Genomic DNA, 3,988 nt, shown 5'->3' on the forward strand with positions numbered 1-3,988 from the left:
CATTCTTCGTTGGTCTCGTGTTCTATATGGACTTGGGAGTAGTTGATGGAAGAGGCAAGAGTGGGAATTCTTCCACAGATCTTGATGAGCAGAGGGAATTAGTTGCGGTGCACGTTGACTCTGACGCCAAGGTTTCAGGATCTATGAACGATGAGAAATGCAATTCTGGATTTCTGGGAGCTTATGGATTGGTATGTTTCAATTTCAATTAAACTGATCATTTTTCTGATTTAGAGTTTGATATAAAGGAATTTTGTTTTTTATGGCAATTGGATCTGGTAACTTAGCTTTCTTGGTTTGTTACTTTGTTGGTTAGAACCTGAATGAAAGAAATAGTAGTAGGAATAAGAAACCTGATCTATGTTCTTACCAACTTATTTGAATTTAGGCGTTGGATTCGTTTGATTCTTTTTTGCAGTGTATATGGTACTGTGCACGTTTTCTGATTAAACTCATTGCATTGATGTAACCATGATCATTTTGATTGTATAATTAAGAACGAGCTAGTGAATCGCCTTGCGAAACTGAGTCACAACGCGGCGTGATGAAGAGTTCAGATAAACCTCCGAAGGGGTCAAATTTAGGAACCCTAGCTGCTGAATCACCTGTTGTGAACAATCTTCTCCTTCCCTATCTAGGGTGTTTGAAACCAATGGCTTCCTCTCCTCATTTTGATGATGTAAGATACTCCTCCTTTTTGAATTTTATTTTTTCTTTCCCCTTTCTATCTATGAATCTCGGCCCTCACTTCAATTTTGTCAAATGCAGCAAGACTTCGATTTTGAAGGCGGATTTTTCAGAACGCGTTCTAGTGAGAAGAGGCCCTCTCCCGATTATGACGACGAATATTACGATAATGACCCTTTCGCACCCAAGAAGGTAATCAAATATAATCCACTATAGTTTAGTTTATTCTATGTGATTTTGCATTACATGTTCTCTAATTAGAATGTTCTATGTGAAAAATGGAATACGTTTGTCAATTATACATGACTCGTTGAAGGTTGGATATTTGTTTTCTAAAATTGTACTCTGTTCTATTTGTTATTGGTTCAAGCAAAATCAAAGGCTGAAGAAGCTGCTTCTGGTGTAACCACTGGAATGATATTTTCTCTTCGTGAGAGGTATAATGAAATCTTAGTTGTACTGTGTTCAGGTTGCTGTGAGGATATAATTTGAGCTTAAACTTCTTTCTGTGGCTCTTTCTTTCTGGCAGTCTTCAAAACTGTAAGGATACCCTTGCCACATGCCAAGTACGTCTTACTTTTATGAATTCAATTACTCAAAGTTGATATTATCTTCTTGATCAAAGTGGACTGTAGTTTATAATAATATTAGATTCATTAATGCTTCAGGAAAATGTAGCATAGATATGGGTACGTAGTATGGTCATTTTGCACGAGGTAGGGTATATATGTGTGTGTATATTATATAAAATGTAAAACAGTAAACAATAAAATAATTGAAGCATATTATATGCAATTTTTATGATGTTGTAACTTCAAGTTTTTATCAAAATATTAGGAAAGAAAGCAACATCTTAAGAAGAATAAGACTTGAAGAAATGAAGTAGTATTTTATTTCATTTAAAAGTAAACCAAATAGTGTACTTGTCAAATTTTATGATTTGTAAGTACTAACATAAATTTAGCCCTTTGGGTACATATGCTTGTTGTGATGTTTAACCAACTATTATCAATTATTTGTGTGTACCTAGGAGACTAGCAGACTAGCAGAGAGCCCTGGCCATAATGTTTGATTTCTAAATTCTCATAGCAGACTAGCAGAGAGTCCTGGCCATAATCTGTTCAAATTGTATTCTTTTACTATTTTTTTTAATTGTCATATCTTAGATTGAATTCTACCTTTTCCTTTTCTTAGAAACTTGATTAGATAATTCCATATTTAATTTATTTTTCATTATTCTTGTTTAATTTGGTTACTAACTTACTATTATTATTATTATTATTACTATTATTATTATTATTATTCTTGTTTAATTGGCCACAACTTAAGCATATCAAGCATATTTCTGTTACTGCTACCTCTCAAGCTTACGAGTAATGATATTAACGAAGCAAAACTGGTTCATCTCAGCCCCCATATGTAAGCAAGCCATCAACTCATTCACACTTCAAGCTATTGCTTTCACTAGGCAAATCTTTTAGTAGTATTATTTCTTTCATTGTGACTTTTAGGTTATTTGAACAAAGAACAAGATGGAGCCTTGGCATTACAGATGAAGATCAATACATATTACTCTTGGATTTTTCAATGTGAGTTGATTAAAATTTATAAAAACTGAATGTGACTATAGTTTATACTTTTTCAATTTGTTGAAGTTATTTTCTATTAAGCTTTTCATTTGTGCTTGATATATGTTGGATGGAACTTTGTTTTTATAATCAAGAACCAAGTTGTATAAATCATAGTTGTAGCCTACAATTCAAATAAAACATCTAGATGAACGTAAGAATATAAAAATAAAATTGAAAACAAATCATTTCCAAAATACGTAGAAAAACAAAAGAAAAGATTACTTGAGAGAATTACAATTTAAAATTAGTTGTATTCATCATATATAGCAAATGTATAAATTCATTCAGATGTCATTTTTAGAATTAAAAAATATCTCATTAATGGAAAAAGGAAAAAAAATTCAAATGCATCTCATTACTTGAACATAGAACTGCTTCAAGAAATTTTATAACTTTCATTCAAACATGTCAATATTAGCAGCAAACTAAATCTCACTTGATTTTTTCTTACCTAATACTCTGCATTTTCCACGTAAAAAATAGAACTTAATCATAAACTACATTTTTCACATAAAAAAGAACTAGTGAGAACAATGTCCTTACTACTACCAGCTGACCTTATATAATATGTGCATGGTGTAATTTGCCATTAATATGAAAATTTTGCCCGATTGATCTGAGCCAATAAGAACTACCAGCCATTAAGAAAGAAGCCCGTGGAATGTAACAGCCGACGCAGTAAGTGGCGCTGATCGGTTTCTGCCCAACCGCATTTACCCTTTTTCCACCAGTAAAATAAATTACTACCACTATAACCGATTTATTACAACTCCACCACACTCTTCTAGTAGTGGGTGTGTCTTCTGTGAACGTCACAAAACCATAGCTTCCAACCTTTCCCCATGGTCATGCTCTCTATTCTCTATAATATTTACTACTCTTTTTGCTTATTTTATTTTTTACATTTTTTACCTATGTGTTATAAAATAAAGAAAGAAAAAAATAAATCTTTCAAAGATTGTGAGGGGCATTATTCTATTTTGTTTCCTTTCATACACTCTTGAGATTTTGCCTATTTGTCTGTGAAAGGAATCTTCCCTTATTGTTGTATTTTGGGTTGGTGAAATGAGAATGTCCCGTTAGCTTTCTTCATTAGCTCAGCTGTTGTTTCTGCTGGTTAGATTCTGATTTTGATACTTTTTCTTTGGGGTGACAAAATAGGTTTGCTTCAACTAAAGAAACTTTTTCTCCTCAACATAAGAACGAAAGAAGTAGCAGCAAGAATGTATGGGGATTGCCAAGTAATGTCTACAATGGGAGGAAACGTAGTTGTAAACTCATCCGAAACATTTTTCTCTTCTCCAATCCAAAGCAACAGCTTCACCTTCATGCCTACCATGCATTTTCATCACCCTTTTCCCACCATGGTACACAAAACAAGCTTTTCTCTTCACCTTAATTATTATTGCTTCTTGTTTAATCAGTTTGTGTGGTTTTAGAAGGAAGAAGACGGGATCTTATGAGGGAAGGAAGAGATCATGGAAAGCAGTTCAGAGAGTGAACAAGTTGAACAATTATGTATGATCTAAGGGAAGGAAGTTTAAGAGGGCTAGAAGAAGGAGGAACAGCAAAGTTGTATTGTTTTTGTATTTTTCGTTATTTTTTAGTTTTGGAATTTGAACTTGTGATTTATTTTGTATTTGAGTATTAGTTTTGTATTTGAGTATTTG

At 33.0% G+C, this 3,988-nt stretch overlaps 1 protein-coding gene across 1 annotated transcript; it reads left to right on the top strand.

Moving 5' to 3' along the window:
• Positions 1-1,246: 1,246 nt before the first annotated feature.
• On the top strand, positions 1,247-3,781 carry LOC110265541 (uncharacterized). The gene is made up of 5 exons (XM_021108424.2): positions 1,247-1,253; positions 2,017-2,106; positions 2,199-2,276; positions 3,480-3,685; positions 3,758-3,781. Exons 1-5 carry the CDS (start codon positions 1,247-1,249, stop codon positions 3,779-3,781), a joined length of 405 nt encoding a protein of 134 aa, XP_020964083.2.
• The last annotated feature ends 207 nt before the right edge of the window (positions 3,782-3,988 follow it).

The sequence above is a fragment of the Arachis ipaensis genome, chromosome B8 (genome assembly GCF_059453495.1).
Source record: "Arachis ipaensis isolate K30076 ecotype BB chromosome B8, ASM5945349v1, whole genome shotgun sequence".
NCBI lineage: Eukaryota > Viridiplantae > Streptophyta > Magnoliopsida > Fabales > Fabaceae > Arachis > Arachis ipaensis.